Genomic DNA, 26,447 nt, shown 5'->3' with positions numbered 1-26,447 from the left:
AAGATGGTTTCTTTGGATATCGGTAAGTATTATAGATCGAGATCGGTATTAAGAAATTGCAGTCACATGCGTGGATAATGCTAACTACCTGATATATGCCTTAAAGACAAAACCTCTATTCAAACTTTTTTTTACTGGTTTTAAAGACTGTTCTTATAATGAAATAACCTCTTCAGCGCATGATTTTTATTCTAAAAACATTTTTTATTCGTGGAAAATAAATATATGCTCGTTGCTAAGCGAACAGGATAAAGATGATATAGGTCAAATTATTTCCCCTTGTGTTTTTATCTCCCTTATGCACTGGAATATAGATCTCGGTCAGTATTTCATTTTGGATTTTTATGGACTTTCAGGGAATAATGTTCAAATAATTGGATTTAATTCAACCTTATAATGGATTGATGTTTATGCAGGACAAAAGTAAGCGGTCTATATTTTCAAAACGAGTACGCAATCGACACAACCCAGTCATGTTATTTCGCTGATTAATACTCCGGTAGGCCTAATTGATTGCAGTTGTCAGGATTTTTGATATATTTGTTTTGAATCAATTTCTATGTCAGATTGATTTCTTTGTTTTGAAATACACCTTTTAAAGTTAGGTCTCAAATAGATCGGGCACGGATAAGACGTAATAACGCGTGAATTACGTCAGACGTTGTTTTGTGACGTATGGATAATAACCTTAAATATCAACAAAAAATATTGTCTTTACCTTTGCTGTCTCTCTGAAGAATGTTCCTTATTGACCAACAGTTAATAATCGCTTCACCTGCAATGTTTGACAGCATTAATGGATCATCCCGTTCGAGGTCAAATACTCCGACCTAAAAAAAAACGTATATATATATATATATATATATATATATATATATATAAATATATATATATATATATATATATATATATATATATATATATATATATATCTTCCAAAATCATACTGAACTAACGTGCAAGTCCAAATGATTAAAAAAAACACATTAAAAACAATTCTCTATCGGTAAACAAGTCTTCTTTAACGAGATGCATCATCGGACATGGTTTTTAATCACTGAGAACTATACTGAATTAAAAAATCTTATGTTTATCCTTTGATAAGATAATCAACTAAAAGAAACCGAGAGCCCATTGCCAACATCACTCACCTTAAAAACTGTCTCTTTCAAAATGTTTTAATATAAAACCTAAATGTTGAGGAACTAACAAAATTTCTCATGTATTCTAAGAGTTGACAATACATAAGAATTGAAAGATTTCATATGTTGTGTATATATTTTGAACTGGGTGAATTGGTGACGCACACTTTAAGATTGGATGGCAACAGGTAGTACAGGTAACACTAGTAGTGTGAGCAAAAACTCACAAACAGACGACCGTACATTGAAACAGCTTTACCTAAAAAACTCAGATATTCAAACATCTGACGTCAAGAGGTTATCTGATTATGATCTTATAAATCCAATTATGCGTGCTATTGGTGTTGACCTACGTTGTCTACAGTTAGACCGCAATCTGTGGTGCATTTATTTGAAAACATTAGAAAGCCGAAACAAACTGTTAACACAGGGCATAGAAATCAACGACATTTCTGCTTCTTTTTACGACACAAATTCGTATTCTTCGGGAGCAACTTCAGTGTCGCTGCAAACACTTAAAATACGCATTTGTGGTCTACCATTATCAGTTGACGAATCTGCCATACATGAAATGTTACATAAACTGAAATTCAAACTCACAAGCAAAATAATATACGTAAAGATTAGTCACCAAGTTACAAATAATATGACTAGCATTCTCAATGGTACACGTTTCATTTATATTGAGCTGGGAAAAGTCTACCTAAATTTAAAACATGTTCAGGTCTTTGGCACATGGCTAGAGCACGGGTGCTGCCATGGTCAGGAAGTGTTATGTAATAGTTACACACCCGTAAACGCAGGGATGACTGATTGTCAATGTACCTATTTTCTGAATTATGCATTATTTTACTCGAAGTGAGTCCCCGGTCCATATCATCCACCCCCAATATTACCAAGTAAATCTACTCTCTTGATCTCTCAAAACCCTTGATCTATCGAAGTCAGACTGCAGTCCCGTTATTCATAATCTGTTGATCTTTTACTCTCTATACTCCGAAGTGGCCGGTATATGCAAGCGTTACCTAATTTTTACACCTACATTGTCATTTAAATGGCTCAAGGCATTAGACGCGGGACCCGTGTTACGGGATTTTCTTCAGGTGACACTTGTCATGCAAGGTGATAATTGTTCCATGATTGACCATACCGTTGCCTAGACTATAATTGACACCGATCGTCCTAAAAGTACATATGATCTGATTTATTTAAAAGGAGAGAGAGAGAGAGAGAGAGAGAGGGGGGGGGGGTCTGGAAAGTATTTAATGAGTTAAATAAGAGTAAGATTGAGGGGGAAAAATATAAGTTGAGTTGATGTCTACGGCAGCGACCTTATAATAGTACATTGCGGAATATTTGTCTTCTTTAAATCTGTGGCATATTTTCAACTCATCATATGCAAAAAATAATACTTTAAAATATTACTAATTATCAAGTACACATATATGCATGATTTGCGTAATTCATTGCTATGTTTGGGACTCTTGAACAACATAATCAAAATACATGCAGCAATAGTTTTCTAGAAGTTTTTGCTAAAACAATTCAAAGAAAATAATGAATTTTTCTTCTATTAATATTTATTTCTAAATTCGAACAATAATTAAAACAGCGCTTGTTTGCTCCATTTTGGTTTAATCTCTGATACAGATAACACGCCTGTTATGGTGTCTTACACCATCGCGGTAAAATCGTGGCCCCGCGATGACCGCGATGACAATACAGCGACGGTGTATCGCGGAAAGGATTAAAACACCATCACGGTGTCGCGGGAAAATGTGGAATCCGCGTTGGCTGTAGTGTATGTAGTTTTAGATATCCCAAATGAAGATATTCCAGTGTACAAGATACAGAGAGCAGCAGGGAAAGGCCGTACAAGGTTACTTCACAGAAATTTATTATTACCATTTATGATTATTTCAGAGACTGAACAAGTTACTGGGAAATCCCCATTGATACCAATGAAAAAGACTAGAATGAAGAGGAAAACAGAGGTTTGTGCCAGCAGCGAAGATGAGTCTAGTGAATCAGACTAGGAGCAAGAGTTAATTATACCAAAAAAGTCATTTTCATATCGGAAGAATAATGCCGTGAATACTTCAGGTGTAAATCACAATACCGGCCTCAATAGTTCAATTGAGCATATGAAATCAGGTGATTATAGCGCATTAACAACCAATTCTTTCAATGTAGGTAATGATGTTCGTAGACAAAATCAACAGTTAGAATCATTCTCTTCTGTTGAACCTGAATCATTAATTCAGATTTACTACTATAACAAAATTTCGGGTTTCGATTTGACAAATGTTAATCAAAGTGAGCCACGAAATCGTGAAACGAGTCTGTCTACTGCACAATCGAGATGCTCTACTCGAGTGCGAAAGCCACCAGATTAATATGGTGAATGGGTAGTAGGTGATTTAAATGCTCAAGATTGGTATGTTTAGGGGGAAAATGTCACAGGAATATACTTAAGATATTAGTGTATTAGAGTTTTATGATCTTGTATTTAGTATTGAACTATGTAAATCATGTATTGTTTTCATAATGGTATAAATAATATATATTTTTCCTTACTTCGATTATGCTCGCAGAATAATGATCATATAAAGCATTAAAACTCATGTTATTAATGTGTATATTATCTTCATATTTACAGGAGAAGACAATTGCCTAAAATGGCCCCCTAAAATAAATATCATTTTACTATAATTCTTTGGGGGTTTTTTGTACAGATATATATGATGTTTTTACATTATGGTCATTTTGAATCAAGTGCCTTGTATTTTTTGCATAAAACAACTTATTTATAAGAAAACATAGAGCGCATGCTTAAACAAACAAAACATTTTAATTAGAAATATATATATCCAAGACTAATAAATGACAAAAAAAATGTTCTTTGTTCAAGATCTATATTTCCCATTCGTAAAGTGATAAGAAAAATGTCAATTTTTGACTGATTTTGACTGAATTACAGAAAAAAGAAGCCACTTCGCGGGTCGTTTAAGGCAACTCCGAGTTTAATGACCGTCAAAATTATGATAAATTTATAAACTGTTTATTTTTATGAAAACAGCGTGGAATATTAATACCTAGTAAAAGTGTTCACCTAGATATTATTTTTCTTGGTATCACGTGACAGTTAAAAATAGATCACTTTTTTACCTTAACAAAAAATCAAAAAGTGTAAAACTACCCCGAAGGTCATTTGTATGTTTTCTACAATAATTCGATCTTCAATTAGTTCATGTTTATTAGTATTACTGCTAGAATCCTATTGTTAATTGCATAAAATAAATATTGTAAATATTTATCGGACACCCTCTCAAATTCTATAATTTCATTGAAAATACTACGTATTTTTCATTTAAAACAACGAAGCACAGGATTCTAGCAGCACTCTTCAAGTAGTTTAGGTCATATACTGTTGATATTTACCGAAGTCATCTTTCATAATATCCGGGGTAGTGTTACACTTTTGCCTTTTTTTGTACACACTGACAGAGGAAAGGCTGGTCAAGCCATATAAATGTCGATCTGCTTACCTTATAACACTCGCTGATTAAACAAAATATCCATGCCTGCATTATCCTGATTATATCCTAACTGACACTCATCTAAAACTTAGAAATCTGTGTTAAATAAGTCTTATTTCGGCATTGTTTGCACTGCATTTCGATGATTTGTCACGTGTTTAAATTGTTACGTCATCAATGATAATTATACGTAATAGAGAGAAATCGAAGATGAATTCAGTTAGAAGAGTTTCTAGTGATATTTTATGCCTGTAGTTTTTATAATTTAATCCAGAGATAAAGTTAAAATCGAGATGTTTCTAAGTAAAATATGACACATTGCTGCTTATTGTGACGTCATATCGATCAGAGGAATTTGATCGCTGAGAGTTGCCTTGTCATACCCGCGTTCTGACGTCATATACTGCCAATAAGTACAAATAAATCAAATAAGTAGGTGAAAAATATATTTTATATAAACTTTAACATTATTACTTATTAGGTTAGTTACTGACTCACTACGGAAATATATTAGGTTGATCAATCTTATAGATGGCGAGGCGAAGCCGAGCCGTCTATGAGATTGATCAACCCAATATATTTCCGTAGTAAGTCAGTGACTAACCTAATAAGTGTTTTGTTTTTCCGAGGACTATCAAGCGACAAATTTATTCACAAATAGCGATGATCTACGTAAAGCCATGTACAAGATGCCTAACATCTCGTCCAATTTAACTCATTTAAACTCTTCAAATTTTTCAATCTCACCTTTCAAATACTCTTTAAAAATCCTTGCTTCACCCATGTTTACTTACAATGTTTTGTTGCTATTCAATTTTAAATGTTTTCTCCCTGTCCTCTGCAGAGATTTGAGCAAATTTCGACGCTGCCATTTTGTTCTGCTCCAGCGAAAACAATGTGACGTCAATATTCTAAGGGCAACTACTCTAATTTTAAAGAATTTCAAAGGGCAACTACTCCAAATACTTTAAGAACTTACGGCATGCGGTTTATGTATTAAAGACTATGAAATGTCGAAATGAGTAAGCGAAGCGTCGACCAATGACGGCCATATTGCCTAATATTACTTCTCACAGAACAAATATAGAGATATATGAGGCAATCACGTGCTATGTTTAAACCAATGAAAATGTGACATTTCAGTTCAAGGGAAAACAAAACACTTTATTGTACTCGAAACACTTTTAAAAATGGCAAATTATGGGGACCAAATTTAACTCATATCATACATGGTTCTTTGTAATGACGACCACCTCCTTGCCTGAATTTTTTTTAAAAAGAACTGTGAAATCTATTATTTTGGCAACAAACTTAAAAAGATCTGGTCTACAAAATCATGAATTCAGTTTTCCTCTCAGGTGTATGGGAGTAAAGAAGAATATGTTTTAACATTATATGCATTAACACCTATACATCAATGTTGGCCGTGCCCTAGAGTCAAAACTCATACTACAGGGGACATGAAAAATAAAATTTCAGTAGATGACTTCCTAATAAACATAATAATATCAGTTTTTAATACAGATGTGTCAAAATAGAGAATTTTCTTTTTACGCGGCTATGTTAAGGCTGTCCGAAGCTAAATATACATCGAAAAATTATACTATTTTAATTATCGAAAAATACTTAAACCGAGCGAGTTTCTTTGAACTTTTATTACATAAATTAACAACGACTTCCAACACTATATTTGATGTATTTTTTACGTCATATATTTTTCTTAAAAACGAGACGTGTGTATTTTAAGACGGTAAATAATCTATAAAAATCTCATCGGCGCAAGTGAATAATGACATTAAATCAAAAATATTTTTTTTAAAAATCCTTCGATAAATAATGTATTTTGCAGTTCTTGCTGGGGGTTCATATGAATATTTCGTTTATTTAAAATATTGTCAAAACATTTCGCACCACCATCGAAATTAGGCACATTTTCACCGTTTAGGCTCGATTTACACAAAATCGGGTCAATCGGTAGGTTTCCTCCAACAAAATTCACATTGGTACTTATTTTCTATCCCGATTTCACGTAAAATAATCTAAAATTGTTTTCATCTTTTTCTTGCACCAAGCCGTTTTTTATATGCATATACATATCACCATTCATTAGATTACACATAGCAGGGGGAGTCTCAAAACCATTAGTTTATGAATAGTAATTTACCTATTACGAAGAATTTAGTATCACTAGTATTTACAACAATCTATGTAAAGGAATGATGCGGTTTTATAAGGCACAATGAATATCACTTATAACGTTACGATACATTCCCTAAGAACGATCGAAAGGAATGCAGATCGTGACGTCAAATTTACTATGACGTCATATCTTATGAAGTACAGACAAGTGACTTTCTACATATCGCTGTGAAATTACTCGGGCAGCCTTAACTTAGCCGCGTAAACATTATATGCATTAACACTATATTGCCATGTTCCCCCCCCCCCCCCTGAACCCCTGACCCAGGGGTCATGATTTTCACAATTTCGGTATAGGAGTTAGTGGACATCATTTCAATGTATCAGTTTTTGGCCCACATGTGTGGGAGTAGAGAAGATTTCATGAGATTTAAAACATTTTTACTGTATGGCCATATTGCCCCCCCCCCCTGAACCCCTGACCCAGGGGTCATGATTTTCACAATTTCGGTATAGGAGTTAGAGGACATCATTACCATGTATCAGTTTTTGGCCCACATGTGTGGGATTAGAGAAGATTTCATTAGATTTAAAACATTTTTACTGTATATATTTTACTGCCATATTGGCCCCACCCTATAACCTGAACCCCTGACCCAGGGGTCATGAATTTCACAATTTTGGTATAGGATCTCATGGATATCATAATTATACATTTAGTTTTTAACAAATATGTGGCAATAGAGAAGAAGATTTTTTAAGATATAACACATTTTAACTATATGGCCATGTTGGCCCCACCCCAGAGCCTGGACCCCTGACCCAGAAGTAATGAATTTCACACTTAAGGTAGAGGGCTTCATGGACATCATAATCATGCATTTAGTTTTTAACTAATATATATCTGTTAGTACAGAAGAAGATTTTCTCAGATTTCATGCATTTTTACTATATTTTTCTAAGATTTAATACATTTTTACTACATGGCCATATTGGCCCCAGCCTACAACCAGAACCCCTCACCCAGGGGCCATGAATTCCATAATTTTGGTAGACGGCTTCATGGACATGATAACTATGCAACCATGTTTTCCTCAGTTTTGTGGGAGTAGAGAAAGGGAATTTTGAAAATATGGCTTTTTTGCATATTTGTCCCCACATTTGGCGCCCCGGGGGTGGTAGAGCCATGGATTTCACAATTTCGATTCCTCTTACCATTAAAATGCTTCACACTAAAAATGGTATCAGCCTTGTAGTTTTTAAGAAGTCAAAAATGTAAAATTGTTAACACACGAAACACGACGACGAACAAATATGGATAGCAACAGGTCATCTAAGTTTACTCAGGTGACCTAAAAATCTAATTAGCAATCTCTCTGATGGTTTGATCGTTATCTAATAAAAACTTAATAATAGTATTTATCGTGTCAACCAGAAACTATAAGGAAAATCAAGCAAAGAACTATATATGATATTAGTCAAAATTGGCCCCCATAATTCGCTATTATTTAAGTGATTCAGGTACATTAATTTGTTGTGTTATTTTTATAAAAGAGTTGACATTAAATATGTTTTTCACCTATTTATTTGATTTATATGCACTCACTGGCAGTATATGACGTCAGAAGTGACGCTATTTTTATAATTCAATCAAAATCAGTCAAAAATTTACATTTCTCTTATCTTTTTTCGGATGGGAAATATAGAGCGACTCTTTGAACAAGTACGAACTTTTTGTTATTGATAAGTACTGGAGAGATACATCTGTGACGAATCAGGTCGTATCAATTAATGAAAATAGGGTAGTACAGGGTATTTCCATGGTAATAGCCTGTTCCCCCTTGGAAGTAAACATGGAATGTCTCGAGGCTATATATACAGCGGTAGTCGGCAGAAGCAGGGAGTGTGATCACTGCAGCCAGAGTGCGAACATCTATAGGAGAGTATGGTAAGTTAATAGGGTTGAATAGGCTTTATTATATTAAAGGCTACGTAGGGTTGAAGAAGCCTTATAGTATAGGTTGCGCCAGTTGATCAACCGCCGTAGCTTTGACACTTGGCAATAAAGGTTGAATAAGACTGAACACCAGTGTCAAAGGGAGCTGGGGAAATCAACTGGTTAGAGACCTCGGGTCAGTAGCCAGAACCCTTGGTAAGGCCAACTGTCTAGGGCATTGGTCAGGGGGTAGTTTGATAGCCTGGTCAAGTGGTCAGGGACATTGATCTTAGATAAACAAGGGGAAACTTGTGGTTGATTTAATTTAGGCTTAGGTAAATCCCTGTGAAATTAACATTTGATTTAAATACCAATCGTCGTAAATATCTTGATTAAGTAAATTTATTTAAAAAATCAGCGTAAATATATTGATTCACTTTGTTATTAGCCTGAAAAACAACAGGCAAATTTATAATAAAGTGTTCTGCAGAATCCAGGATGTAACCGGGTACGTGTCCAAATAATTAATAACAACCGCTCGGCTGGACACACGTTACACATCTTTGGTGAAAATATTTTGTTTGTTCAAGCAGTCGCACAATGTTTCCTTAAAGAAAAACTGATTCAAACAAGCTGTTTTATGCTAAAAAAGCGAAAATGGTGGGTAAATATTAATTTTGTGATGTCATATTTTAAATTGCGGGCACTAAAATCAAAATGAAAATTATGAAAAAAATTTCAAATCTATATTTGTAAAAGTAATAGCTTTCCAAAAAGCTTGCCTGACTAAACAAAATTATTCAATAGAAGCATGCATGTATCAATTAGGCTATCTTATCAGAAATTAATTTTAATTTTCGCTGCTGATCATAAATTTATAAACGTAACGTGCAAATTAAGGACGAAATGTCAGTCTTTTCCTCGATCTAGAACATGTAAATATATATCAATTGAAATTCATTTATTTTATTAATTCATTTTTATGTAAGCTTGAAAGCTGGAGAGTAAATAGTCGGTTCTTTTAATTGTACATGTATTTGTTATATTAATTAAGATGCGAAATCACATGAAAGGCATTTTTAAAAAATTTCAACCATATGAAATATGAAAGGGTATACAAACACTTTTTTATTTTGAATGTGCAACTTAATCAAAATCATCTTGACAAGCAATAAAAAAGGGTGAATTCTCAAATTCATGAAAAAACTGTAACTTCAATTCAATAAGAATTCCTTATTTGCAGTTTCATTTATTGCATGCTCCTACAAAAGTGGAAGGGGGGGGGGGGGGCAAATCCATGATATTTCCATTTATCCTATAAAGTAAAGAAAAGTGCCAGCTGCCAAAAAAGTGGGGAGGGGGAAGCAGCCTCCCTCACCCCAACTCCCGATGCTACGTGCCTGTGATGTAAACACATGGTGCTCTGGGGTATTCGCATGATCCCAATTAACGGACTCGTCAACTCGCGTGCAAAAACTATGAATGAGACATTATGGCGCGAAATCCTGCTATTACCGAGAGCCATGGGGAGGGGGTCAGATGATTTTTTGACATTTGTTTTGTAACAGCTATAAACATGTATATTGTACTTTGGTTCGGATGTTTTGGAAGAAATCTATCGAATTAAGAAACACATTTGATTAGTAATTGTTAATTGTAGTAATGTACGTTTAGTAAGACATGCGAGTTATGACCCCTTTTCAAGATTAATGAAATCGCCCAACTGAACGAAAATCGGGTTACACCCCGCTTTGGCGATTTAGTTCCTCCAGTTGTATAAATATATATTTGTTTTAATCCAAACTGATGACTCTTGTAATAATGATAATCCAACACAATGATTACTTACATTGTACCGTAATAGACAATATGTTACAACTCGTTGCGATGACCCCCTTCCCCTTTTTCATCGTTCAAATAAGGTGGAATGCTGATCTATTTTTAAATCAGGATTACACACGTGTACTGCATGGTGAACGTCCCTTTTGCTTGAAAACTCTTGCTCGCTGTTGTTATTACATGCCATATAACATTTTCGTCAATTGTGAATGTAAATGCTGACATCTTAAACATGCATCGGTTAATCTTTTTTGTGGAATATCATGATATTGCTTGTCCCATTGTCTGCTCTGTTTCGGAGATTGCAACTTTTAAACCTTAGATATGCCTGACGTCATGACAACAAATAAAACAAGGAATTACAGTAAAATGACAATGTTCATTTAAGGGGGCCATTTCAGGCTCAAACCATATATAGTCCTGGTTCGCGACAAATAAATCTTCGTCCTCATTCATCGAGCAATATTAGTTAATTAGTCCATATTTTGATGTTATATGATTACTGCACGACACGTACGTATCTTCGTCGTTTTCGGGCTAGTCTTGGGGCGGGTCGCATCAATTTCTTAAACCCTTTTTGCACAGTATGGTTTTTTCTGTAACGTACGTTGCTTTTCGTGCAAGGTAAAGTTCGCTTAATGAACGCTTCGGATCGTGATTCTTTTCTTGCATGAAACAGTACGGTTCGTTTTAAAAGTGTATCACATTTCAGGGTCGGTATATAAGACCAAATGCTAGTACTTCTGGTTTCATTTCAGCAAAATTCTTTAACATATATTAGAATACTTAAAAAGCACGTATTTTTTGTAAACAAACACTGGTCCACGTTCGTGCCTTTTCAACATATAAAACATGGGTCTGTTTTATAGGTAACCATTTTCCATCAATCATATTCATTTGTTATATAGATTTTTTCACACTAGAACAAATCTTACCAGTTCTCTTGTATTTTCAATTTTTTCTAAATGTTCCACTATTTTCTGATATTTTGCATCGTCAAATTCAATACCAAATGCAGAACTGGCTTTCTTACGAAGAACACTTGCACTGCAACTGAACAAACATACTGTCATTTAGTATAATTAAACTTTAATTCGTTAACCTGCAAAAAAGATTATTTTTTTAATATTCATTTTTCATATATTTCCTCTTTTTTAATTAACAATAAGTAAGATGTTAACATTTTTGTTTTTCTAAATTATTTTTTTTTATGTTTAACCATGTATATAACTGAGATACTCGTCAAGGAAGTCGAGGACCAGATCTGCTGCCTTTCCTGACCCTTTCGCTATGATCACAGGAAGTTTGCGATGTAGAGCTTTGGATATGTGGGCAATGGTTTGAATATCACCCTCACAAACGATGATCACAATCGGGACAGGTGGGTCTGAAATTATAATGCATTATTTCATATAGTTTAAATTGACAAATAATGTGCATGACAAATGTAACACTTATGACCTTTATATTTTTTAGATTTCTAAAGTTTCAATTTTAGTCTGTAGCTGTACAATTTAGGGTGTAAAAAGTGGTTTGTTCTTAAATGCGTAATTTGCATACACCTCAAATTTTCTACCTTATAGCTCACCTCAGCTGAAAACACATGTTTTCCTGATCAATTTTTGTTGATTCATTGTCAGTCTGTCCTCTGTCTGTCAGTAATATTTTTACATTTTTTACTTCGGAACAAAGGTGCCATTTTCAACCATTGTTAAACATATGTTAAACATATGTTGAACATATGTTATATAGTAGTATAGATAATTTTCATAGTAAACACACCATAAAACATTGTTTAAATAAAAGATGCATCTAAAAACTTGTTAAGTGAAAGTAACCCTCAAAACTAGACCAGAGATGACTGCAGAGAAACGAGTATGTCTTCAATCACGGTTAAGAGAATAAAGTCTTTAAAATACCATAGGGTATGAAGGATTAATGATTTACTTTCAAACCATATTTTGCAATGATAACATTTTCTCATTGATACTGTATACAGTGTTATTTTCGTTTTCGCCCCTTTACACTTGCAAACGGTGTCACCCCGTCTTGAATTCCCCCAGATGCAGTTGTGTTAAGAAAAAAATTATTTGCAACATATATTTCGACCTGTCTTAAATTCGCCTTCTGACAACGAGGGCGAAAGGGGCGAAAATACAACGGGGACGAAGATTTCCCTGTATACCGTAATATTAATATTTAATTTTCATAACTTTAAATGGGTTATTAATCATTATCAATCATTGACATAAATATTTGCTGGAATGTTAAACAATAAATTTAAGTATTTTTATTAACACATGCTAATTAAAAAGGTGATTTTAGGCATGCATTGAATGATGGAAACATCACAGATGATATATCAACTAAGACAGTCAATGACAGACATTTCTCTAAATTGTCAATATGTAAATACATAATTATATCATTGGATTTCAAATTTAAACATTGTTTACACCTTCAAAACTGTTACATGATGTCCATTTTTAAACTCATTATATTATTGCAGTAAAAAAAATTTAATGAATTTTTCTTATACATTTTATTTTATACAGAAAAATGTCGTCTTTTGATTTTGTATTTTATTATGATCGTATAAATTAATGCTTTAGAAAATATGCAAATCATTGTAATATATTGAACTGTTGTGTGACAATATGTGTATTATATTTTGTAGCAAATGGATGTAGTACATAATTTCATAGATTTTTTTTTGGTGTAGCCTGAGGACATTGTTATGAATAATCCAGGATCCAGATATATATCTTGAGCTCAAGCTACACTTTCTATAACTGTATGAATTCATGTTGTATGCTTAATACTAGCATTGCATTTTTCTTAGTTCTGATTTCTTAAAAGATTTTGAAATCTCAATTAGCAAATAAAACACAAATAATTAAACAAATTGAAAACCAAAAGCATATAATTTTAGAAAATTTTCAATATTGATTAGTTTTTGTATATTCAAAAAAGACGGTCTGATGGTTGTATTTATATTTGTAATTACAGTTATGAAAGAAGTTTCGACATGACTTGCTACTCTGTAAAATATGCAAATCAAATTAGGAAAAGTTGTCAAAAAACGGACAAATTGCATTAAAGGTAAAAATATCTTATTCTCTCTCTCTCTCTCTCTCTCTCTCTCTCTCTCTCTCTCTCTCTCTCTCTCTCTGCAAATATAGGTACATGTATTCAACATTATATGCTTTAGAAATATGGTGAAAAAAACAAAATGATGTATTTGCAAATTCATCTTGTCATCCTTTAAACATATTTTTGAATAAATGGGCTACTGAGGCATTCGTAAATTTACAAACCACCCCAAAAAGTGGTATTTTTTAGGCAGAAACAATTGAACCAGAACCACTGAAGAATAACAAATTTGTATGTAAATTGCAAGAATAAAATTCATTTTTATTATGAACTTTTTTCTCTTATTCTAAAGGTAATCAGTTAAAGATGATATTACAGCAAAAAGAGGTATATCTGCAGTAAAATGCATTGTTTGAAACTATGTTGGTCTCGACTGTTGTGATTCTAGACTTATGAAATTAATTATATACAATTGTATGTAAAAAGACACAAAAAGATAAAGACATTACATACTAAAATTCAGTTCGGAACCGAACATGCAGACGTCTTGCTTCGAAACAAATTCTTCAAAGTCAAGCAAAAACCCTTCTCCTTCGCCGCTTATTGGTCTGAAAATCGTTGGTATCTTTGATGACAATGATGAAGTGTCTGTCTAGAAAACAAATTTGTTGGGTTTTAGGGTTATAAATTCCTATATTTTTTTCTGAATCATTCAGTATAGGGATCATTCAAACGTTGCTGATACAAAATCCCTTGCTTAAACAGCAACAAGAGAAATAAATCATTTTGTTTTATTTAACAATTTCTGACAAGAAATGTCTTCCACACGAAGACGATGTTTGAGGTGTTGTTATTTATACAATTAAATAATTTTATTTATGATTTCATAAAGACTATGATTTGCATTTCCCTCTTAAGTTGGCTATATTTTCGAATGGTTTGGTTTTGTTTGTTGTTTTTTAAGTTTTTTTTGTGCTAGCTTTCTATCAGCTTAGTTTTATAAAATGTTTGCCTTTCTTAAAAGTATTTCATTCAAAATCTTGATATATGTAACTAAAAATTGCCTACAGTATAACTTCATTACAAATAATATCAGTAACATTGTAATTACAATGAATTGAAACTTAGTTTGCTTTTCAACGGACAGAAACAAAAACAGGAAAGTTTTATATTTTAAACAATGAATAGAAATGGCAATTGTTGATCTCATTTAGTTATCTATGAATTACTACTGCGGTAATCATATATGCTTTTTATTTTAATGTGCAAAGAAAAAAACTAATTTTGTTTAACCCTTGTTCTCAAAAGGACATATCCTATATATTTTTTTTTTATATGCAGTGATTTAACCCATCCTTTGGACCAATTGTTTAATGACATATTTAGCTCAATTTACGATGTATATTATTTGTGTCACAAGATAAATCTGTGCAATTCAGTCAACTGAAATATGACTGAAAGGTAACAGAAATGTGACTGAATGGCAGAAATATGCCATTTAATCAACTTTCCAGACCACTGAATGGCAGAGCTTCATCCTGTATGTAATGATATTACTACTCAACGTGAATGCATCATCAAACACTATGAAGGGATAGGCGGTTGCTTGACGTAGAATGAAAAAGTAAAAAAAAAAATGCGGTTAGAAAGTGTGGAGTTGTAAATGTGACACGTTTCATTATCTATAATTTTATATTGAAATAATAGAATCGATTTTTTTGGGTTTAATACTGAGAAATCGCAGAAGTACTGTCATTTTTGTTTTGTTTTATATATTTTCAACATTATTGGCACTTGCAAATTACCAACTTGTTTTTATTTTTTTCTCAATCAAGCTTCGCTAATAAATAATCAACGAAAATTCCTTCAACAAATCCGGAAATTAAATGGATTTTTCGGATTTTACAATCTTGCGCATGCGCATTACATTCACGCTTAATCTCGGGAGGCTCTTTAGTTTTTGTGTCCTCAATATCAGATTTGCATGGATAAACTCAGAAACGATATTACATATGCGTGGAAATTTTTATTAAAAATTTGTCATATATATATTCTGTATGAATCAAAGGAAATACGGAAGATAACTCTTATTAAATGCATTTAATATAAAAAAAATCCCGATAGTTCCGAATGTCAACTCGAAGCGAGTGAAAAAAGTTGCTGAAGAAAGTGTTGAATTCTTCATTAATATGGGTGTATTCGTTTGCTACCTCCAGAACTGGACCTGAATATCTCCTGCTGATCTCCATTGTCTACCTGCTATTTGGAAAGTAGACAGTGAAGATCTCCAAACTGCAAACGAGCAGATTATGATTACTCTTGCAGCTCTCCAATCGACCAAACGAATACACCCTGAATTAAATTTTTAGATGAAAGGTATTTCCAGGCCCAAAATGCTTTATTATGTATAATTTGACTGTTATTTTTAATGCAGCTTGATCAATTTTCTCCAAAATCGTTTCGGAACGATTCTGCAATTTTTGCTACATTATGGGTATATGGGAAGCATTTTAACTGGTATAGGCCTGTCCCGAGACCAACTAACTAAGCCGAGTGTAGTGAAATTAATAGCATTATTGTAGGCTTAAAGCTTCACTATGTAAATGGCAACAATACGGTGTGTTGCTGTATCTATTTCCTAAATGTCCAATATAATAGACATTGTCAACTCGTACACGCACGGGCCAAAGTGTAGTGTTTTTTGAATTGACAACAAAATGTTTAAAAATGAATTATTTGTTCATTTTTAAAGAATTGTTTTCCATGCGTACAGATTTTGACGTCATGTACGTTATGTGGTGTGTGGCCTACAATTGTTTACAAAGAGATTGAGGTTTAACAAAGGACGTGGCAAAACCTATGATAAAAAGAATGTCGCAAATGTTTTATTGATACTTGATTTTAATCCAAAGAGTGTGTGGGTTTTCTATCCCCTCGCCAAAGCTCGAAAAAAAAAGCACACAACTTGTTGAATAAAAATCACGAACAATCGCAAGTCATGAGAGATTCCATGTGCAAATAAGTTTTATCTTTGAAAACGTTTTGTTGTAACGGTAGGGAATAAGTCTTTGAGAGACGATCTAGTCTTAATAATAAATATTGTTATAAAGCATATTTATTTTCATCACGTTTAATGCATTCTGTATTCCACCTAGTTTTATTACTAATGACTAATAGCGAGCGAAGCGAGCTCTAAGAACCAGTGTGCGCGGGAAAAAGAACGAGCTAAACCTACAGCTCATCAAACAAAATATGTTGTCTATGTCCCATAATGCTCACTAATGTTTTCACCCGTGGTGCTATGCCAAAAATGGCCGACTTTTAACTCGTAATTTACAGTGACTTAAAGTCTGAAGACACGTTTTGAGTATCGCATATGCTTTGGCGAGACTCAAAAGATTTGTTACATGCTTCCATACCTCCGTATTGAGTCGAGAAACGTAAACAACGACGAACAAACTCATGGATGATGTCACAGTGCACTCGCGCTATATTTCCCGGGATAAATTTAGAGGTGGATCAAACTTCTGTAATGCGTGTACTAGCTATTTCAGTATAGACTGCGATACCTTCCCCATTGACGTATGATTTGCTTTTAATCTTTTTTAATATAGAGATTTTATGTATATATATTAGCAAGAGCCATACTTTACTGTCATATCGATCCATTTTTAAGCTAATTGAGCATGCATGAGTAGGAAGGAAAAAAACAATAGGACATTTTGAAATATATCAAAAGGAATAAAATGAAAAAATAAACAGTTTAAAAAAATATGTAGATATTGCATATAGTCAGCCCATTAAATTTAAAAGTGGGAAATTACACACCTACAAACAGGTACCGGGCTCTCTGTCTCTCTCTCTCTCTCTCTCTCTCTCTCTCTCTGTCTCTCTCTCTCTCTCTCTCTCTCTCTCTGGGAAGGGGTTGCGCTGTATGTATCATAACCATTAAAATTAGTACCTTTGGCATACTTATTGTAGAGCAATACTCTCTCAAAAATTCTTTGACGTTCGTTGATACCTAAAATACTACTATAAGTTGACAATGATGCAAGGTATGTGTAATTCTTGCTGCGCTCGCCAGAACGGTAGCACCGTAAAACATATTACAAAATACCTTAATTCCAGCAATGCTGATCAGTTTTATATGTCTGTCAGAGTCAGTTAGATCAACCGACTCAAAACCAAAATCCAAATCTTCGTAATTTTGATACGCATTTTGTACGACGTTTGAAACTTCGTCACCGGTTCCTCGGTGTAAGATCCAGGTTTCTATTAACAACAACAAAATGTTGAAATGATATCAAAACATACAAAACAAAAGTCAATCACTTGCTATTAATCGAAGTACTGACGGGAGTTGATTTTATCGATTATTATTCCTTTTTAAATCAACGACATGTTACTTTGCTTGACAAGTAGTTTATAATCTGTCTTTAAATTATGCACATTTTTATAATATGAATTCGCGGACTTTTCCGACAAGAAGTATGAGAAAATCACCGTATGAATCGTGTTGTGTAATGATTAAAGCTAGAATTGATTCCATCAATCTGGGTATAAGTAATCGAAATATTCAAAAAATTGTATGGATCCAAGCAATAATGAACTCGTCTCGTTCAACCAGATGCTCGGCTGTCTCCGTTAATCTCTAACAAGCAAGAGAATGTGTACACCAGGTCACGTGATGGCTTGATGACACGACCTCTAAATACAGAATGACTATCTGCTTGGAGGAGTTTTTTGGAGACAGCCGATTGTTGAACGAGACTTAATTGAACTCTTGCGTATGAATACATACGACTGCAAAAAATATCTAAATTGTTCGTACTATTTAACATCTGACTATTTTTAAGGTATTCATAAATAAGTTTCTTAAAAACCAATGCTACAAGATACATTACATCGACTTTATGGATTATTTTCAAGAACTAAATCTTGTCAGTGGTGATGAATTGTGCTTAGGTCCGAACACTGTTTCACTTTCGGTTTGCCAGAGTAACTGCATAGATGAGTTGATTAAACTCAACTCCCAAAAATCAGACAAGCTGTTTGCTGACCATATACCATACCTCCTCCATATTTTGCTGCTTCAATCAGAGCTGTTTGGAATACTGCTTTTGGCCACGGTCTGGGAACAAAGCTATCCGAGTCTCCGATCACAGAAAACACCATGGTAGGCGTTGAGTAAATATTTATATCTCCATTTTCATTTGGTTGGTTCGTTCGGTTTTCTTGATTAGTTATTTTAGCACCAGTGCACTGTTTATAAACATTTTTCTGAATATCGTGCCATGTAGCTGCCACGTTGAATGATTCCTTTGGACAAAAAATAATTATTTTGTAGCGTGATACATATCATAAACAAACAAGAAGAGAAAAATAACAAACAAATCAACCACATGCTAACATTGTAACACTGCTACCGTCTTTTATGTTTATCTTAAAATCCGCCACATATCATTATGACAGAAAATACGTTGTACGGACTGCATGTTTATTGTGTTGTGTCCCTTATGTGTATGTGTCTGTGACGTCATCCGCCTCTGTGTAGAAGACGAAGACTCCATTGTGTCCCTTATGTGTATGTGTGTGACGTCATAAGTTTCTGTGTAGAAGACGAAGACTCCATTTCTGTGCGTAGGCACTAAAACTACTTTGTTGTACTTTGACCCGCTGTGTGCTGTGTTCGTCTCACCTTGGCGAAGACTAGCTGCTGTGTGCGCCGGTTGACGTATCATTGTTTTGTGTACTTTGTTTGTGTAATTCTTGTTATAAATGTCATGACAACATATATATATATATATATATATATATATATATATATATATATATATATATATATATATATATATATATATATATATATACTTGCTATAATACTTTAACATGAGGCTTTTTTAAAACTGTTTACATGAGATACTTGCTCTTTGAAAAGGCATTTTATTGGAATCTCTAGTAATGTTACTTTGAATTCTGGGGGTGTATGCTTAATTTGCAGAACAGACAATAAGATAAGAACAGAGATTTAAGAAAAGTTTGAATCAAGATCCTGATGGTTTAGTAACCCGTTTGCTTGCTTCGTGCCCTATGTCTCGGACTCAACTTTACTTTTACATTGATAAAACATCAACTGTATTTAATACGCTGACTTTATTTAATATAAGGATAACGATACTTGAGAATTTTACATCTTCAAGTTAAACATTTGTAACGTGCGATACATTTTTCTTTTTTCTTCTGTTTTCCGTACAACAATTGTCACACAAATAGGGATGTTAGGAAAAACAAATAGGATTCACTTACTTTTTCTTTTTTGCTTTCTTGTTTACCAGCAGTACGATACCAAACCTGTTATATGATACATGTATCATAAAAAGTTGTTTGTTAATTAAAAGTTTTATTACTGAATACTGCAAAAACTGTTTTCCAACTAAAACCTTCAAAACATGTTAAATATTTTGACAATAATACCATATACTATGTTAACATCTACATTATACATACTGTATGAGATTTGCTTTCTGTCATAAAATTCAGGCAAAAATCGAAACATTCATGTAATTTAACATTTTAAATAGTAAATCCTAACAATTAGTAATGTAAGCAAATAACAAATACCCAGATAGCAAGCTTATGTTGGCCCAACGTTGGCTTATGGTTGTAAGGTTGGCTACATATCGCTGTTGGTTGAACGACGTTGGACCAACATTGGACCAACCTTGTATTTATCACTGTTGGTGCATTGGCATCGTTCCAATATTGGACCAACGTAGTTCATCCAACGTTGGAACATAAACATTGTGCCAACATTGGGCCAATATCAAATTGATCTCGGTGGGCGCGAATACACTGCACCGATGTCGGGCCGACGGACTAAAATGTGTGAAATGTGTAAAATATAACGGTTACTATAAATATAAATGTATTCAAATGAATTTCAGATTTAGAATTTTAGTTAATTTTTTAAAAATGTACATGACTATATTATGTGTGTCCATCATGAAGCATTTTACTTGTCTACACTTTGAATGAAATGCAGCATCAATGCATAGTAACTTTTCTGCACTCGTGAATGAAACATTACCGCCAAAAGAACGGTGATGTCATTTTTGACAAATCCATCAGAGTAACTTAACTTGATCTTATGCTATCATCATGGCTGCCTGTAGGAATAATGTAAGTATGCAGATGTTCTTTTACAGATTTTTATCATATATGGGTGATTATTATACAATAATGTTCTCAATACTTTTTAATGAAAATTTGAAAGCAAATTAAAGGCAATTTTTTGTACAGACATCCTCCTGCTGATGTTCAAACTCGGTGACATGGCTGTCTCCTATATTATTTGTGAAGATGAATAGAACCATGCAGTTTATCGGCTCAAGTTAAGGAACATCTAAGGTAACTGAATTTAATATTATGATAATATTCAATATTTAGGGTAGGAATTAAAGGCACAGTTTTTTATCAATGATGTGAGATGATCAGAATATGTCATGGCAAAATGATATAATTATCCTCAATGCAGCTTTATTAAATACTTCTCTCGTATGTTTGTATGATAAATCATCGGCATGATATGCTGATAATATTAGATCAGAAGCTGTGGGTCTTACACGGATCTAAAGAAGGTCGGATATATCCAGACCCCCCCCCCCCCCCCCCCCGCGCCCCTGGCCTCCTCCCCGGAAAATTCAAATTGACTTATTCACAGTAAAAAAGCAGTAATGTTGGAAAAATATTTCTGATACACATATTAAAACTGTGCACAGTAAAATAGACCCCCTTCCCGCAAACAAATTTATTTGTTTTAAATCGTTATATATTGAGGATTTTTTCTGCATTATTATTTTTATAATGTAATGCAATTCTATTTATATCAATTTATTTTTTTCCATTTTATATGATTATTTTTTAAATTTACAGCAGCATTTTGCAGAAACGGGCTTTTGAAGTTATCAACGAGGTCAGAACTAGAGAACTAAACTGGAACTGAACTAAACATAGTGACCAAACGCATTTACTGTGATTCGTTATTCATCTGATAGGGAAAGGGGATGAAAATAGGAGTAAAGAAAACAAATGAAGAAGATTGAAGGGATGTGGAAGTATATAGATCGACTATAAAAAACCATTTGAAAATTTGAATATTGATTATATTTCTGTGAGAAAACAATAAAGATTAGACTTACTGTTAATCTTTGTGAGATTGTTTTATAAGGACTAAGTTTGGGGAATATTGGTTGGATTAAATCGTTGCCCCAACATTGGGCCAACATTAAAACTGTCAATCTACTGACAATGGGCCAACGTCACGCCAGCGTGTTGGTGCAATGCTGCGCCGATGAGCAAAATTACATTGGGCCGATGTTATTTTCCAACATCGGGCCCACATAAATGATAACATCGGGCCAACGCTGGGCCAATATAAGCTTGCTATCTGGGTATTCCTATCAGGGAGACATTTAGACCTTAATCGCCACTTTCTCCTAACACCGTAATACCATTAGACGGGTGAACACAAAGAAAGCAAAATTGGACATCCAATGAAGTGATGCTTTTGTATCCTTACTGTAACAAGACAGTGGGGCCAAAAAAAATATGTTTAATATTTTCCGGAATACTTTTGTTTTAATAGTATTGATTATTGAGATAGCTGATCAGGACTTGGCTTTGACATTTATTTTAAAAGCACAGTTTTTGTCGAAATGCAAAGATTTTAGCAAGAACCCTCGTCGTTGTTTTTTTTTTCTCTCATCAAAACGAAAGTTAAAGTTTCAATCTATTTTCCAGAACTGAACAACATATAATTATTGAGAAATAGTTTTATACACAGGCCACCAACAGTATCCAGCACGTGTTGCATATCATTTTCTGTATAAATTTGTAACTTTGTCTTTCGTCTCTGACATTTTGTGTAATGTATTTAATTTCACGGCAAGGTCGTTTGTTTATAGTGAGATTAATGTTTGGGATTAAGTGTCTTCTTCCAAAACTCCAACATTGCATCAATACCTGACGATATACTTGTCACTGTGCTGAACTTTTAACGCTACAGAATGTGATGAATATTAAGTTACTATTCTAAATTCTAGTGTTCAAGGTAAAAAGATATAATCGACGACATATTATTAGTTAACAACTGTTACTTCCATACTTGTGTCGACTAGATATATCCAAGTAAACTTGAAATAAACAATACTATGGATTATTTTCTTCTCAGTTGATTCGATACGCAAGGGTATGCTTTAGATAATGAACAGTTTCTAAGGCGTTCATTTATACGTTCATAAAACGATGCATCTATTTATACCAAATATTTATGGAAAATTATTTTATCATGGTATAAATGTGATAATAAATAAAACAGTACAGTAAATGATACTTTGTATGATACTTAGTATGGTTTCCTGAATTGATAGTCACGTGATATGTGTTGATTAATCTCCCGCATGGAAGTCATAAACAAATGTTAATATAACAAAGACATAACCTTATTTGAATTAAAATTTTAAACGATAATTTATTATGCTTTTCTGATAGATTCTAAAAAGTGCTGCCACTTTGTTTAGAGTTCATCTTTTATTAGAATAAATATCAAAGAAATGAGCTCTGGTTGGAATTTATTTGACCTTCGCTGAATACTTTTAATTTATAAATTTATTCTGTGGATTTCAACGAGGCAGCAGCACTTTAATATAAATATATCATTCCCTTAATATCCAAAAGATCGATACGATATGTAAAGTGTATGTGATTTATTATAAACGCTGTAAAAAATAATTACACGCCGAAATTAAATTAAGCATAGTTAATAGGATTCATGGTATAATAAGTGTTTCATATTATGCTCCGTTCATTTATAAAATGCATTCTCTTATCTTCAAAACTTGATTGATCCGCCTCGTTCGACACATAGTATGCGTCAAAATTTACAACATGAAGTCACATTGACAAGTGCACAGCGATTTATTTGTTGTCTATACTTGTCGTTGTTAGACTTAACGCATACTTAATTTTTACTGTAGTTAAATGTTTTTGTACCCATAACAATCGGAAGTTACTTTATTTCTTAGCTTTTTTGACAACTTGTTTTGTATAATATCATAGTTAACATGCCCCGTACTTCCTGGTCGGAGCGATCACAAAAAAATCACAAAAAAACAAAACTGTAATGCGTAAAAAAGTTGATAACAAAAGACTATCAACAGTATCGATTTCAGGTTTTTTTCATAAGTTTAATAGTCGATACAACGACCTTCTTAGCAAGTACAATCGTATGCTGACTGAAGGTTTCATACCAATTGTTAGACCATAATTAATTATCTAATTGTCGTGGTAAAATTGGTCTAAATGCCATGCTCTTAGTGAATATCATCATTGAAAATTTGAGTTTAAATTACTCGTCGGTAGGCCCAAAGTGGGAATTCGTTTGAAATTTTACAAGCGTTTAAGCGTGCATTTCGATAAGATGGTCCGCGTGTAACATACTGCGGCAATATAGATTTAAATGTATTTGAATTTCCCGATTTCTCTGTTTCTCTAGAACAATACTTTTATTTTTCAGTTAATGATGAAAATGCCATTTTTTTAAAAAAAACCTGTTTTTCAAATTAGATAATTGAGACAAGCGACTACATTGATGTTGTATGCTGCTTTCATAGTTTACGAAAGGACTTGCTACGAAATGTCAGTTTGCATGGTCTTGATTTTTTTCGTCATGCTTGACACTTATTTCTAATCTTCTCTAGTTTACTTTCCACCATTGACTAGATTAATTGCTGGCTCAATTGAAGTTTATATGCAGACTTTGCGGTGACTGTCCATCTGCTAATCATACCTTCACAAATGAATCTTCTTGCAGTAAATTCGCCATGTTGTTCAATATTATTCCGGTGCGTGTTTTATTTAACGCTTAGACGACAAAAATCATTTTCGATCGATTTGACAAACATTATTTTCGATCGATTTTCGTTCTCATTTAGATGTATTAAATACAACAACACCGGGTATTAAAGCTTTGACAAAACGTTACTGGTACAGTGCCAGTATAGAAGTTTAAATTGAAGGTATATGTTTATAACACCTACAACAATACATAGAAATGCACAACCTCGCCAATTAGATGTAAGATAATTTCAAAAAGTTCTAGAGAAAATCATTTTTATGTCCATACTTGCAAATAACTTATACAAAGATATACAACCCGCAAAATATCCACCTTTATCGATTTGTATCGAACTTGTTATTATAAGCAAACTAGTTAGAGAGGAAAATTATGAATTACCTGAGTGCATAGTAAATGCTTAAATTGACTGATAAAATAGTTAGAATTTTAAATGAGTTTTTTTTCTTTCTCAAACTTATTTACATTTATTTATGAAACATAAACTATGGATGTATATATTAACCAGTTAATGAATCATACATGTACATTGGAAGTGCTTGAATTGGATCATAACGAAGTGGGGCCCTTTCGCTTGAAAACTTGGCATGTAATTGCCGTTAAATGTAGACGGTAAATTAGTTAACACATTAAAAAAATGTTTCACTTAAAAAAAAATTGGGTTAAAAGTGGGGTAAAGGCGAGTCTTTTATTGACAAAATAAAACAATGAATTAAATTGTTGTCAAACACCAATCTGTAATGAAGATGAAATATGATAAATATGGATTTATTTGCATTACCTGTGTGCCTTTGTTTTTCGTTGATGAAGACTTGGCTTTAAATATCACCTTTCTCTGTTATTACAAAACAGAAACATTAGCATATCTTGTGAACTTACTCGTTAGTGAAGAAAATTCATTTAATAAAAGCAATACAAGGAGCAGTGCAGTAAATATTGCATTGGACAAACTAGCATGTTTTTAAATCAAACACCTCGCTTTTAAATAAGGAATGATAAAGCATTCCTACTAGATGATGAATGATTTTTATATTTTTTTATTTCCAATTTCTTCACTTTAGAACAACATTTAAAATCCCCTTTTTTCATGCATCACATGCTATGTATTACCACGCGGCGCAGGCAAAACTATTTTTCGTTATGCAATTAGACACGCCCATTTGGTGTCGCTTATCTTTTTTGAATCATTAGGCTATACGCTTTAAATCCGATTTGTAATGTTTGTTACCACAGTTGAATCAAAGTACTGAAGAACTAACGGGAGTTGATTTTGTCGATGTTTATTTATTTTAAAATCAATGATATGTCATTTTGCATGACAAGTACATTGTAGTTTCTAATTTATAAAGTTGAATTACGCACATTTTTTATAATATGAATTTTTGGACTTTTTCGACAAGAATGTCGAGAACCCCCCATATGAATCATGTTAAATAATATTTAAAGATAAAATTAATTCAATCAAACTATGTATCAGTAATAGAAAAAATTCTTTAAAAAATTGTATGGATCCAAGCAATATTGAACTCTTGTCTCGTTCAAACAAACGCTCTGCTGACACCGTAAATCTCCGACTAGGATTTACGGAGACAGCCGAGCGTCGATTTGAACGAGACTATATTGAACTCTGGCGTAGGAATACATGCGACTACAAAAAATATTAAAATTGTTCGTACTATTTAAAATCTGACTATTTTCAAGGTATTTATAAATAAGTTTTCTTGAAAAACAATTCTTTAGAATACATTACACCGAATTTATCAATTAATTTCAAGAACTAAGTCTTGTCAGCAGCAATGATTTGTGCTAGGGTTCAAATAATGTTTTTTCACTCTCGGTTTGTCTGA

General features: G+C 33.2%; 2 protein-coding genes and 2 long non-coding RNA genes across 4 annotated transcripts in view; 1 reads left to right on the top strand and 3 right to left on the bottom strand.

Annotated features, from left to right (window-relative positions):
- Positions 1-801, bottom strand: part of LOC128173853 (transient receptor potential cation channel subfamily M member-like 2) — a 72,486-nt gene extending 71,685 nt beyond the window's left edge. The window contains exon 1 of the mRNA XM_052839537.1: positions 719-801. Coding sequence (XP_052695497.1) covers positions 719-794 — 76 coding nt within the window. The 5' untranslated portion in view covers positions 795-801. The remainder of the gene's footprint in view (positions 1-718) is intronic.
- An 8,138-nt stretch (positions 802-8,939) lies between these two features.
- Positions 8,940-18,758, bottom strand: LOC128173852 (uncharacterized). The gene is made up of 6 exons (XM_052839534.1): positions 18,749-18,758; positions 17,806-17,960; positions 14,202-14,340; positions 11,835-11,982; positions 11,531-11,648; positions 8,940-9,044 (listed from the first exon to the last, which is right to left on the bottom strand). The coding sequence occupies exons 1-6, from the start codon at positions 18,756-18,758 to the stop codon at positions 8,940-8,942; spliced, it is 675 nt and encodes a 224-aa protein (XP_052695494.1).
- Positions 18,759-18,766: 8 nt separating this feature from the next.
- On the bottom strand, positions 18,767-25,423 carry LOC128171948 (uncharacterized). The gene is made up of 3 exons (XR_008242176.1): positions 25,382-25,423; positions 19,995-20,039; positions 18,767-19,007 (listed from the first exon to the last, which is right to left on the bottom strand). It is a non-coding gene; the product is annotated as an uncharacterized LOC128171948 (long non-coding RNA).
- Positions 20,307-21,892, top strand: LOC128171944 (uncharacterized). The gene is made up of 3 exons (XR_008242172.1): positions 20,307-20,867; positions 20,988-21,095; positions 21,621-21,892. It is a non-coding gene; the product is annotated as an uncharacterized LOC128171944 (long non-coding RNA).
- Positions 25,424-26,447: the final 1,024 nt, after the last annotated feature.

Source organism: Crassostrea angulata, chromosome 2 (genome assembly GCF_025612915.1).
Source record: "Crassostrea angulata isolate pt1a10 chromosome 2, ASM2561291v2, whole genome shotgun sequence".
Classification (NCBI taxonomy): Eukaryota; Metazoa; Mollusca; class Bivalvia; order Ostreida; family Ostreidae; genus Magallana; species Magallana angulata.
Note: the sequence above shows the minus strand (reverse complement) of the source record. Positions and strands in the feature narration are given on the sequence as shown.